Source organism: Lygodium microphyllum, chromosome 4 (genome assembly GCF_053477565.2).
Source record: "Lygodium microphyllum isolate KBCC chromosome 4, Lygodium_microphyllum_v1.1.10, whole genome shotgun sequence".
Taxonomy (NCBI): Eukaryota; Viridiplantae; Streptophyta; class Polypodiopsida; order Schizaeales; family Lygodiaceae; genus Lygodium; species Lygodium microphyllum.
The window spans coordinates 79,222,650-79,235,187 of record NC_141138.1 but is presented as its reverse complement, the minus strand read 5'-3'; the positions used below and the strand labels follow the sequence as shown (position 1 = coordinate 79,235,187).

Sequence of the window (12,538 nt, the reverse complement as noted above, 5' to 3'; positions counted from 1 at the left end):
CTTCTGAGATCATTTCAGATAGAGACTCCAAATTCACAAGTAACTTTTGGCGTGCTTTATTTGAGAATTTGGGAACCACTTTAAAGTTCTCCTCAGCTTTTCATCCTCAAACTGACGGCCAAACAGAGGGAAAGCTCCAAATGAAATAGTACAGGGTAAAGTGATTCCTCCTCCAATTATTCGCACTAAAGATAAGATTTTTGCTGCTGATGAGTTTGCTTCAGATTTAAAAACAACAATGGATCAAGTTCGAGCCACTATCAAAGTTGCCCAAGAGCGACAAAAGAAGCAAGCAGATAAACGAAGAAGACCTTTGACTTTTGAAAAAGGTCAATATGTCTTGCTAAAGTTTGATAAAAGCAGACTCAAACAAGGTTCTGGTCAAAATTCATCTTTTCCAAAGCTCTCCAGTAGATACTTTGGACCCTTCAAAATGATTGAGAAAATAAATGACGTTTCTTATCGACTTGAGCTTCCTGCTCATTGGAAAATACACAATGCTTTTCATGTAAGTTTGCTAAAACCTTACATAGGACCAGAACCAAAGGAACCCATTATTGAAGATCCCCCAGAAGTTGAAGAAACAGAGCAACTCTTGGAACTTGAACAGATTTTGTTTCACAAGGATCGAACCACGAGAAGTGGCCTTATGACACGAAAATTCTTACTAAAATTCAAGAATCTACCCACAACAGATGCACAGTGGGTAGATGAAAAATTCATGAAGGATTACCCAGACATTCTTCAGCCATATCAAGAAGCTTTTCAGATGAGGACAACTGAATAAAAGCCAGAGGGCTATCACAACTCTATAGAAACAGAATTTGTATCCTTTTTCATTAATTTGACTATATAATGATTTATTAAATTTGTTTCCTTTGCACTAATTAGATATAAAGAAAAGTGCATTTGAGCTGGCCACTGATGAGTGGTCACAGGTTATGGTGGACCCACGCGGTGGGTTAGAGAAAAGATAGTTCACACTTCCACCTATATGGCCGATTGGGCGCTTGTGACCAGAACTCACGCATATCAGGGTTAGACTCGCACACAGAAAGGATTGATGCCTTGAAGTGTGGGCTAGATCCGCCAGAACAGACAGTTACAATCAACAAGATGGCATGATCATGAAATGCTTGTACAATGTGTATGTGTGGGCTGAAAGCTTGAAATGCACATTTCTTTGCATAGAAAAGTCACATGAAGATTCTGATACCGTTTTTGCGATGTACACGGAAAAAGCTTTCATATGACACCCATATTGGGGGATCCCTAAATTTTAGGAGGTCCCTAAATTTTAGGAGCCTCGAATTAGCCTAAAAATGCTAGTCCTAAAAAATAGGGATGACATTCTAAAAATAGTAAATTCTGTATCCTGATTGTGCTTACTAAATTTAGTTGTTTCTATTCTTGATAGTATTCAGCCCAAAAAGGAAGGCCATAGAGAAGAGATAAGTGTCAAGACACTTGTCACACAAGTTTCCAAGTGTCCCACCACTTGTCACATCTCATGACATGTGGTTGGACACTTGTCTTGTGCTACTCCACTTTCCCCTTTTGTACTAGCTCTTCCCTCTCCTATAAATAAGAGCTCGTTTTTCTTCATTCAGCATCATTTTTCTTTGCTGTAAACTCATGTACAACACCCACAGATAGCTAGAAACTGGCCCCATCCATCCCCATCATCATTCCCCACTTCTCCATTATCAAATTCCTCCATATTCTCTCTTCTATCACTGCTGTTTTACAGGACAGCAAGCCTGTAAATTCATTACAGCACCTCCTTCTCGAGCTCTTTCTTCCATTTTAGCAACAAGAAGCAAGCCCTATCCATGTACTGCTGATCAACAATGGAGAAAGGCTGATTTCCCCTCTTTCTTATCTCATACTGTAAAGAAATCAGTTCTTATCATTGCATAATAGATAATGCATGTGTGTTTGTACATCTTTGCATGATCTTGTGAGAGTGAGAATTACTTCTCCTCACTCTCAGGTTGATTGTAAGTGAGCTCTTCCCTAAGAGACTTGGGCTGAGCAGAAATACATTTCGTTCGGGGGGGGGGAGGTTGCCCATCTTCAACCCTCAATCTTGTCTCCATTACTTTTACATTTTCATGGCTGTAATTTTGTGAGTAATTTTTATTTTCAGCTCTAAGTGTTTATCCTCTTTTATATTAAATCTCGAAAACAAGCGAATATCATAATTGTTAAGTATACTACGTTGTTCGCGGCGTTTACAGATCTGATGGACCAAACTAGAGAAGGAAGCTTTTGAAGCTCTAAAGTTCTATATCAACAAAAGACCTATTTTGATTATACCTAATTTGTAGAGACATTTTTTTGTGGAATGTGAGGCTTTAGGAGACTGCATTGGTATAGTCATAAACCATGAAAGGCATGCAGTTGCTTATGTAAGCAAAAGGTTGTAAAATGCAGAAAGAAATGTTACTATCTATGAAAAGGAATTAATGGCCATCATTCAAGCTTTAAAAGATTGGAGACACTACCTTTTAGGTGGAGAGTTTCTCATCAAGACAGACCATGATAGTTTGAGACATTTTCTCAACCAACCAAAGATTTCTGAAAAGTATATTCGATGGGCCAATTATTTGGCTCAATTTAACTTTCAAATACTTTATATTCCTGGAAAGGAAACAAGGTAGCTGATGCCATGTCAAGAAGACGACAGATTCATGCAATGTTCATGATTCATCATACATATTTCACTAGTATGAGGGACATGTATGCTTTTGATGAATATCATCTGGGAGAATTTACAACTTGATAAAATGGTAAACTTTTATGCTATTAAAGATGGATTTCTTATAATTGAGAATAAGTTATGTGTTACTAAAGATGTCAGGCGTAAAGTAATGGAAGAATGTCATATGGCATCTTACATGGCTCATCGTGGTATTCTGGCCACAACCAAGGCACTTGAATATATTTCTTTTGGCTAAGTCTTTGACGAGACATTGAGCAATTTATCAAAGAATATCTTATGTGTCAAAAGATTAAGTTTGGTTGCCTAAAGCGTGCAGGGCTTTTGCAACCATTACCAATTCTGAGCCAACCTTGAGAAAACATTGCTATGGATTTTGTTTTTGGCTTGTCAAAATCTGGAAACGCAATGATGACATATAGACTATTATTAAAAAGTTTAGCAAACAGGCTCGTTTTATTCCAGTCATGAAGACTATCAAGTCTCAACATATGGTTAGAATATTTATTCAACAAATCTTTAAGTATCATGGGTTGCCACAATGCATTGTGGGTGATAGAGATCCACAATCCACTAGTCTCTTTTGGTGAGTTCTTTTTGAAAATTTGGGTACAAAACTTACATTTTCTTCTTTTTATCATCCTCAAACAGATAGTCAAAGTGAGATAGTTAATCTCACAAAGGATATGCTGCAGTGTTATTACCATGAAACTAGCTAACAATGGAAAAAGTATTTGCCTTTGGTAGAATATGCCTATAATAATACAATTTATACTTTTACATGTATAGCACCATTTGAGATCGTGTATGGAAAACCACTCTTATTACCTATTCTCAAAACCAAGGAGGAGATATTTCATGCTGATAAGTTCCTGCGTGATATGGATACATCATTTGCCCAAGTTAGACGAGCTATCTAAAGATCTTAAGAAAAACAAAAAAAAGCAACAGATAGACATTGAAGGCAATTGATTTTACAAAAAGGAGATTGGATTTGGCTGAAATTTGACAAAGCTCGTCTAAAAAGCTCTAACAAGCCATCATCCCAAGTCACTAAGCTTGATGTAAGAAATTATAGGCAATTTTAAGTCATTGAAAATATTAATGATGCTTGTTATAGGTTACAACTTCTAGAGCATTGGAGAATTCACAATGCTTTTTATATCCATCTTTTGAAGTCTCATGAAGGGCCTTCATCATTGGAACCTATAATAGAAGATCCATCTGAAGTAGATGAACATGAGAAGATACTTTAACCAGAGCAAATAGTATTTTATATGATTAGAAAACTAGGAAGAAATATTTTTAGAAAATTCTTTTTGAAATTTAAAAATTACTTTCATTTAGATTCTAAATGGATGCTAGAAGAGTACTTTAAAGACTATCCAGAAATACTTGCAGCTTATGAAGAAGCTATAGGATAAAAAATACTTCAAGCAATGTCTTGAGGACAAGATAGATTTTAAGAGGGAGGGATGTAACAAACCTTTTGTATATCAATTATTACCAAGACATATTGACTCAATGGTTCTAAATCAATTTGATGCTCATGTACTTTGAAAGGCGATTTATATTATCTAAGTATTTCGAGATATGATTAAATGTTCATCCTTCTAAGGGTGGCCAATGGTTAAAATGCCCAAAAATATTTCTGGGTTGTCATTGACAAGATGTCCAAGATAAATTTAAAGTTTTAGTCAAGTAGTCAGATTGACTAGAAAGCTTAGAGGCGTCACATTGACTGGAAGCCTATATAATGAGTAGTTTTAGAAAGTGAAATCAGATGCTCATGATCGATAGGATTTACATTTTTTTGGAAGTTGCTTAAATGGAAATTTTGCTCGCGTCAAAGGCTCCGGAATTTCGTAAGGAAGAATTTTGTCTTCAGCAGCTATCCCAAATTCTTAACCATTTATTTGAGAGATTTTTAGAGTAGAAGGTTTGAAAGCTTCATTCTCTAGAGAAGTAACATGTGGCATCTAGAAGAGGATATGTGTCATTTTGAAGAGACAAGTATCCCTATACTTGTCATTTTCAGCAAACACTTGTCATTTGTAGCCTCTACTTTTCACTTTTGAACACCCAAGCCCCACACCTATATATTGGAGAACTCTCTCTTCATTTGAAACAAGCTCTCATGCTGAAATTTTAGCCGCATGCTTTGTACTCTCCTATATATCTCTTATCTAAGAAACACTTTCTACTTAGCTTGATCTAATTCAAGCACTAAAAAAGAGAATCGACTTACTGCTCGGAGCTTGCAGAAATTAGGGTTTCAAAACCTAGTTTTTAGAATTGCAACAAATCAGCCCTTTTGTTTATGGTTCAGATACTTGGTACCCTTGGTTTTGTTTCAGTAAATTCTTGAAAAGGGGGAGGGGCCGGTTTCCCTCTCAACGTGGTGTCGACTCTTATCTCTCTCTCTATCTTATAATTTTTCATAGTGATAATTGATCAAGTTGGTTAAGTTCAAAGTATTGTCATTCTTATGTTCTTTCCTGTACTTACAAGTAATGCTGTCACCCTCATCCATATGCACATTAGCCAATTCTCTTCTCAAATAAGAGATTCAACTGGATTTCTGGCTGCAAACATACTTTCCAATACATCCTAAGCTGCCTTTGGTGTCTTACATAATCGGATATAAGGTATTATTGCGTTCTTGACAAACAAACCAATCAAAGACAAAGCATGTGCATCCTTTGAATCCCAGCTTCTCTGATCAATTGTAGGAAGAATGGGAGTAGTAGTAGGGGTAGTTGGCTGTCCTCTAGTTCTTTGCTGAGGTGTTTGAGCTGCAAGTCCTCCCAATCTTTGCAAATCATTGGTTACATAGTCCCATAGATCCTTTGTAACAAGTAGATTTTGCACCATGAAACTCCACAAGGAGTATTTGGTGCCATCCAATTTATCCTCTTGAGTGATATAGCTTGAAATTCAGTGAAATGTCACCTCGGGATGTGAATTGATAGTGATCAGCAACTTCAATGCACCTTAGATGCGTGTTGGACTTGAAAATCCCAAAAGCCTCAAATCTTTGGTGTAAATGTTGAGAAAATTGCACAGTTTCGACGATTTTTGTTAAGGTTCTTGTGAAGGACCTTGAATTGTGTGAAAGCCCCAAAATTTTGTCACCTTAGGATGCGTGCATGAGCTGAGAATGTGAGGACTGTGCTGTATAGCACAAGGTTGCTTAGTTTGAGACGAAGGGGGACTGTGCTGAGGTGGTGGCAGCGGTGCAGTTGCAGTGGCAGCAACCAGATGGAGGCGGAGACGGTGCAGTCAGCTATGTAGGCGAAGCAGGCGTGGTGCTGTCAACTGTGCAGGCGGCAGCGATTTTGCAGGTGATGGCATAGGTGGTCAGGGTGGAGCAGGCATGCTAAGTTGCAATGCTGCGAGAGGGCATTGCTTCTGGTAGCTGGTGGCTGTGTTGTTGGCGGCACAGCTTGTAGAGGGCACAACCAGGCACTGTGGTCAGTTGGGAAGGTGGCAACTGCAGGCTATGTAGCTGTAGGCAGCGGTGGCATTGATGAGTAGGGAGGTAACGAAGCTTGCTGGTGGTGGCAGACTTGGCTGCTGTTGGTGGCAAACTTGGTGGAGCTTCTCACGAACAAGGATCGATGATGGGTGGATTGGAGCCGGTGGTGGCGATGGCTCTGATACCAAGGAAACACGAGCAACCGTAAAGGAGAGAGAAATGAGAGAGTGAATAGTAGACATTAGACAATGTAAGTGCAAACTTGTTGAACTAAATTGAATGATAGGTGGAAGTACAACCAAGGTTTAGGTCTAAGGTGTGACCTAACCACACTTCCACCAACTAAATAGAGTTAAGTTTATTTACTCTAGAGCCTAGTGTCACTACTTTAATACCCTAAGACACTAGGTGTACACACTCTACAATGACACTTTAATTAGTGTCCACACCACACAATAAATTGGGCACTGCCCAGAATTGTCAAATTTTAACAATGTGCACATCTCACGTGGTTGGATATCTTGCATTGCCCTATGCGACTTCCCATCGAAAGGGTTGAGGTATGCTAATGGGGAGATGGAGTAGCAGGAGGGAGATGGAGATGGAGCAGATGGGGAGTCACTCTTTATACAACAGGATGAAGAAGCGGCTAGGATCTAGAGTATTGACTTGTTTTCAGCCCACTGGTTCTAGTACAATGGGTTACATCTTCGGCTCCATTCAGATAATCCAGCTAATCAGGTCCTCCACTATCCTTTCTTACATGATTGGCATAGGTACTACCTACTCATTTCTCACTTTAGCCACTTCACCACATGTATAGGTACCAACTATCACACATACCTAGCACACCACCTTCTATTTCACACACGAGTTGGCTGACATATATAATTACCATGTCTATAGTGGTCTCACCTAGTTTGAGCACATTGCTTCTTTGGTCATACACACCTTGTAGGTGACTTCCATCCTACATTCAGCTGTCTTTTGGACCTTTTCAGTCTCCACAGCCGCTAGGGGACATACTTGGCTTGGGGCCATGCCCTAGAATATAGGGTATGATGAGGAGTGCAGAGAGCTCTATAGATACCTCTGAACTTAGAGAGGACAAGGGTGTATCATAGAGAGAGAGGCCTGCAGACAGATGAGGACCCTCACTTGCTGTAAGAGGAGAGCATATGAGTAGATGGAGTACTGGGATTTGCACCATCTATTCATGAGCAGGGATGCAACCACTGCATGACACAGATTTCAAGAGCCATGCCAACTCACAAGAAGGCTGAATAACGAGAACCATGAAAGATGGCCTATAAATAGGCAATATATGCAGTTAGGTCCGCCTGAAAATGGGGCCAACCGACTGACTAGAAATGCTATGTATGCTGGTCCGACAGCTGGACATGCTCCCTGACCTGCCCTGCCCAACATGCCTGGCCTATAGGGTCTGGTGGCTTGTCCGCCATGTCTGCCTGCATAGGAGCTGATCCTCCAACACGCTTTACTCCTCCTGCTTTTGACTTTAAATGTGCATGATACTTCTTGGGCCCCTGCTCATCCTAGATTTTCACTTTGATCTATGATTTGTGTTGGGAGAACCGCTCGATACTCCACCTCAGTGGAAGAAAGGGCAACAGTGGGTTACTTCTTGCTAATCCATGAGATAACACTTGCACCCAAAGTAAAACAGTATCCTATATCCAATGACCTTTTTAGGTAGTGTGGTCTCAAGTTTGCATTCCATCATGTTTGTCTAGGTTAGAAAGAGACACACATTCAGCTCTGTTTTTGCCTACAATTACAAAATCAACACCGTTGTAGCATAGCTAAACATGCAGTGTAAAGTTGTGTATGTGCTCTATCTTCAAGATTGTCTAGGCTGGAGAATGAGGACATGATGGTGATCAATAACATACTATTGTTTGTCAATCCAGTTCAGTGTACCTTTATAATGACAATATGAAATTAATTTGTAGTAAACATTCTTAAAACACTAATTTATGTTGTAAAATGTTCAATGAAGTGGTTCATATAATAAGATGCTTCTGGCACCCTATTTTCAACAGGTTCCAGAAGTTGTTTATGTATCTGTTGATAGCACTGGATCAGATGCTTGGAAACTGGAACCTATAATCAAGATGCTTAAGGATGGAGCAGTTGGAGTAATCCCGACCGATACTGTGTTTGTGCCTGAATCCCATAAACACGTGTTTCATTTTTGTTGAGATTGTGTGTGATTTTAGAGATGAAAAGAATGAGTTTTTATTGTCTGTTGGCTTTTTTTTTGGAGAGTGCTCCTTACAAATCTTGCCAGTTACTAATAGCAGGGAACTAGATCTAACAATTAGAAATAGGATCGACATTGTTCTAATATGAATTCTCTGCTATGGAATGCCATTTGATTGCCTCAGAATGTGATCATAAGAAAACCTGCTTTAGTTGTGTCAAACACATCTCACATTCGTGCTAAGCAGTGCAGTACTTCCTGTGGGAATGATATTATTTCAGGTTAGCACACTTGGGCTGTCAACATAATTCACCAATGCTGATGTTGGGTTAAAAAGCCTGTCCAATACAGTTGCCTTTCTAACAAGACCATGATGGTGGATCCATAATGTGAAAAAGTTGCATTGAGTACCACTCAACAACCAATGTCCGTAAAGCAACTGTTAGATCTTTACTTCCAGGGTGAGCATCTAAAGCATCAGCCGCAAACCTTGGGTCACAGGGACCAAGATGTGAACATGCCTTAAAAGGCTAAGGCAGGTTAATATTTCTAGAAAAAGGAAGTGCTAACTGAGTCACTGAAGACTTCACATTTTAGATCTTCAATATCTTGTTGTGTAGACAATTCATTGTCTCTGCAGAATTGGCCAGTTTGATTACAAGCAAGACATCAGTACTTCGAAGCCTTTCACTTATCCTGCAGATCATTGGGCTTTTGGAGCTCACCATGCAGTGGTCACTTAAGTATTCCAACATCTTAAGTACTTCGAAGCCTTTCACTTATCCTGCAGATCATTGGGCTTTTGGAGCTCACCATGCAGTGGTCACTTAAGTATTCCAACATCTTAGATGCAAGGTCAAAGTGCTGCCTTTGTGATTGAAATTCAAGGAGAAGGCCTGGCTTTTACTCAACTATGTCTGAAGCATTTTGTGCTTTCCAAGAGCAGATAACTCATAGGAGGAGCAAAGCGAGGGTTTGGTTGGGGTTCCAACCCATGCACTAAGTCCCACAAGTTCTGTGAATCAAGAACATACTTCATCAATTCTGACCAAGTAGTTGTAATTTGATGTGTTGAAATGAGTCTTCTCAAGGAATGCATTCTTGGCAGATGTGGACGAGGAGGTAGAACTATGAGATGTCAGATAAGACGGGCAAGAGGCGTAAAGAGAATAAGATGGGTAAGTATGAATAGGATTAAGGTTTTGCATAGGTGCTGTAGGAAGAGGTGCTGTAGGAAGAGGCATAGGGTTTACTCTGTATCAGGTCAGGCCAATTTTATACATACTGTCAAGCATGACTAGGATAGGAATTGAGGTGCCTTAAATCATGCCATTGAGTGCTGCCATGCTTTCATAGCTATGTAGAGTCTTAGACTATTTCTTATTGAGCATGCCTGTGACATAAATTGGGAGTATCACCCACCCTGATCTCTCTTTCCTCCAGCTTCACTTCTTTAGCCCCAGTTTGTATACATACTAGCAATCAATTCTGCTCACCATGCCACCCTAAGGCACCCTGCCACGCAAAAAAAGAACCCTCCGTGCAGTGGGCCCCCCATCTCACCTTGGTAACCGTCTGGGTGGCTCTTTCCTCCATCTCCACCTCTGTATCCCCCATTTCTATGTACTAGTCGGTGCAATGTGGCCAGCCAGGGTCTGCTAGTACCTTTAGATTAGGTATTTAAAGCTATTTTTGCCAGTTTGAAAAAAGCACCTCTTGCAGATGGCTTTGACATGTAGAGAAAAGCTTAAAGATGGGATGAGCACAGCCGTTTCACCCAATTAATAGCAGCAACCAATACCTCTTCAGTGCACAAACTAGGGCCTCTACAAGCCATTTTCTGCATGCATAGAATGTATTCAATTAAAGCCCTTGATGGTTGTGTTTTTCTTGACTTCATCTCATTGGCTGGCATTTTCTTTTAACATCATTATGGTTCTTGGTTCATACAATCCCTTTTATGACTGCATATTCTGATCCTACCTTTTGAAATTTCTGATGATCAGGTATGCAATTGTTTGTGATCTGAAGAATCCATTATCAGTGGACCGTATATACAGGTCCTGCATTCTTCAACATTTTTTTGAATCTACTTCAGTTTTATACTTGCACATTTTCATGTCTCACATTAAAGGCTGCACTGATTGAGCCAAATTTTTTGCACACAGAATCAAGGACATGGATCCCAAGAAGGTAAATATTTTTTGGTATGATCAATATTTATCTCTCTTTCGTGATCTAACATGATGGGCATTTCTCTTTTCAGCCTTTAAGCATATTATGTCGATCTTTCAAAGATATTGATACATATACAACTGGATTTCCACGTGGTAACAGTCAAGGTCACACTAACATTTTTCGGGCTGCTCGTCAATGCCTTCCTGGACCTGTATACATTTTTTCAGTTCTGCTGTCTCTAAGTCCCTGAGTGCTTTTTAAATGCTTTGTGTGTTTGAATTTTTGCGAACTGCAAGTCTTATCTTTTTATGTTATCTTGTCAAATGCCAGTATACATTTGTACTTCCTGCAAGCAAAGAAATGCCTAAGCAATGTACAAACTTTGGTGGAAGTGCTCAAAGCTGTGCACCAAGAAAAAGTGTTGGGGTTCGTATGCCAAAGGATATCATTTGTCAAGCTATCCTTCAAGAACTGGATGATCCTCTAATCTGCACCAGGTTGAAGCGGTTTTGCTTCATGCGAGACGATCATTTCTGTGTTGTGAGTCTAAATGTTAATACTCTGTTGTTACAGTGTTCGAACACCAGCTGATGATGAATGGTTGCTAGATCCAGCTATTATCTCAGATACCTATAGTGGTTTGGAAGGAAGAGAGGTAATAGTCATGTTTAAAGACTGCAATTTGCAGATTTTATGATACTTGCGCTTGCATGATGTGGCAAAGAGTGGTTGTGTTTCATGGGGCTTTCTTAGCAGGTCTATTTGCTTCATAATCTTATACTTGAACAAGGATTAGGCTCAAAATTGGTAGCATATTGTCAAAGAAATCCCTTCTGGCTACTTCTAAGTCAGACATTGGTGAATTTGCAGGTTATCTTAGTGTGATGTAGATGTGATCAATTGCCCCATTAAAAACTTTCCTTGTAACAGCATGCAATGTTTGAATTATCAGGGGGTGGACTTTGTTGTGGATGGAGGAATCCGAATCGCAGATCCCTCCACTGTTGTTGATATGACAGGAACAAAACCTTTCCTGTTGAGGCGGGGAAAGGTACATTGATCTACATAAATTTTATATGTCAATGTAACAATTATTGTTGCATTCAGAATATCATAGCACTGATGCCAACTCCAAGTCTCTGAACTATCATATGCTTGATTGTCCATGTCAGTTGCATATATGGATGGGAGAATACATTCTTTCAACATTTGCTCCTCTATGTAACCTTGTACTACCTGATTACATGCTGCTTACCTCCTTCCTTACCCTGATAGCACAGCCCGTCATCCCAGATGCTGCCCCTGGGCTGTCTATCATACCCACTCTTTTATATCCCCCATAGGATCTACTACCTTCTTCACTATCACAACAGAGATAAATATAGTGTACTTTCTCTTTTGGAGTGCTTGATATGCATACCCCCTTCGTGTATCCAGAAAAAAGCAACCTTTCAAGTTCAGACTCTACACACCATCTCACAGAATCACTTCTATATAATGGCCAACTTGATTTGCAGAAAAATCAAGTTCATTACCTGAAAAAACATTATAATCCTGATTCATACCTTGCTCAACATGTGGATCTTCTTCATGGATACTTGGTAAATTATATGCATCCAATGGAAACCCTTCAAAAGCATCCTCATCTCGTATAAGCTGGGTCTCCTCAAAATCTCCGGCTAAATCTTGCTCAGGCTCAAAGTAGTCAACTCCAATTCTATCTTTCCAAGGTAAATAAGCAGGCCAAAGTTCCTGCATCTTAGTCTCAATGGCACTCCTCAAAGCAATCTAAGCTAGCATCACTATCCAAAACGAAAGAGTCTTCCTTTGGGTCCTCACAGTCTTTCATACAGATGATCCGAAGTATAAGTTGTGTGTAATACTTGTTTGCACGTGTATCTGGTAGTTGACTCATCTTCCTCTTGAGGCACCTGTC

At 39.7% G+C, this 12,538-nt stretch overlaps 1 protein-coding gene across 4 annotated transcripts in view; it reads left to right on the top strand.

Moving 5' to 3' along the window:
• LOC148037217 (DHBP synthase RibB-like alpha/beta domain-containing protein) overlaps positions 1-12,538 on the top strand; it is a 74,814-nt gene that overhangs the window by 38,413 nt on the left and 23,863 nt on the right. For 2 of the 4 annotated variants that reach the window (XM_087676153.1, XM_087676154.1), the window contains exons 2-8: positions 8,264-8,379; positions 10,431-10,484; positions 10,593-10,617; positions 10,691-10,828; positions 10,933-11,099; positions 11,176-11,257; positions 11,555-11,653. In XM_087676153.1, the coding sequence (XP_087532279.1) occupies positions 8,264-8,379; positions 10,431-10,484; positions 10,593-10,617; positions 10,691-10,828; positions 10,933-11,099; positions 11,176-11,257; positions 11,555-11,653 (681 nt within the window). Of the gene's footprint in view, positions 1-8,263; positions 8,380-10,430; positions 10,485-10,592; positions 10,618-10,690; positions 10,829-10,932; positions 11,143-11,175; positions 11,258-11,554; positions 11,654-12,538 lie in introns of all 4 variants that reach the window. The other 2 variants (XM_087676155.1, XM_087676156.1) reach the window with 2 other exon arrangements.